Source organism: Myotis lucifugus, unplaced genomic scaffold (genome assembly GCF_000147115.1).
Source record: "Myotis lucifugus unplaced genomic scaffold, Myoluc2.0 scaffold_2, whole genome shotgun sequence".
NCBI lineage: Eukaryota > Metazoa > Chordata > Mammalia > Chiroptera > Vespertilionidae > Myotis > Myotis lucifugus.
In genome coordinates, this window is record NW_005871050.1 from 32,730,617 (window position 1) to 32,731,762 (window position 1,146).

The window sequence follows — 1,146 nt, forward strand, 5'->3', positions numbered from 1 at the left end:
GGAAACAGTGGGCCTTGCAAGGACTAGGCCCAAGGGTTAGGGGTTTAGGAGTGGAGACAGAGATCCAGGAGGAAGGGATAGGGACCGGAGGGGAGCCAGGAGGTAGGAAATGTTGGGCAACGATGGTTATGAGGGTCCTGGATTCCAAATAATAATGTTCCTCTTACTGTTGGGGCTGGTGAATCCCCCAGAGAACTCTCCCTTCCCCTCCCCCTTCCTTTCTGTCTGCAGGTCCCAGGATCTGGGTTCACAGACATCTCCAGGCAAGAAAAAGAGGAAGAAACTATCCCTATTTCTCACCGGTCAGAGAGAGGGAAATACTACACCTGGGTCTCTGAGGGTGGGTGTTGGGAAGGTAGAGAGCTGTTAAAATTTGCAGGCTCACAGCTCACTCTTGGTCTGCCATTAGCCTTGTCTGCTGGATAAATGGTGGGTTGCTGAGGGAGGGGAAAGTAGAGAAGGGGGGAGGTTTGGGAAGGGGTGGAATCTCAAACTTCTGAGGGCTGGACCTGTTTGGCAGAGGTGGGGAATTAGGTGAGCATCTTGCTTCAAAGAGAAATTGACAAGCAATTTTACTCTACATTTTCTCCCTAGACTTAAGCAGGAAACAACTACATCATGCAAAAACCCTGCAAAGAAAATGAAGGGAAAGCCAAGAGCCCCATGCCAAAGAGAGAAGAATGCCCCTATGGAGAATGTGAACGTCAGCAAACTGAAGGGAATTTTAGGCAAAGACTGCTTCAGTCTCTCGAGGAATTTAAAGAGGACATAGATTACAAGCATTTTAATAATGAAGAAATGACAAGAGAGGGAGATGAGATGGAAAGGTGTTTGGAAGAGATAAGGGGTCTGAGAAAGGAGTTTAGGGCTCTGCATTCTAACCATCGGCATTCCTGAGACCGTCCTTATCACATTTGATGCATTTTCTCCCTGAATTCAGTTATTTTCTGTTATTAATATAGCTACCACTGGGTTCTTTTGGTGTGGATCTTCTTGCTAAATATTTGCTATCATTTTACTCCAATTCTTCAATATTCCTTTGATTTACATATGACTCTTGTTACCAACATCTCATCTTTTGACCCAATCTCATTCATTTAATAGGATGTTTCATTCATTTGCATGAGAAGATGCTCATTGAATATT

At 44.8% G+C, this 1,146-nt stretch overlaps 1 protein-coding gene across 1 annotated transcript; it reads left to right on the forward strand.

Annotated features, from left to right (window-relative positions):
* Positions 1–618: 618 nt before the first annotated feature.
* TCEAL7 (transcription elongation factor A like 7) lies at positions 619–897 on the forward strand. The gene has a single exon (XM_023758879.1). It carries the CDS (start codon positions 619–621, stop codon positions 895–897), a length of 279 nt encoding a protein of 92 aa, XP_023614647.1.
* The last annotated feature ends 249 nt before the right edge of the window (positions 898–1,146 follow it).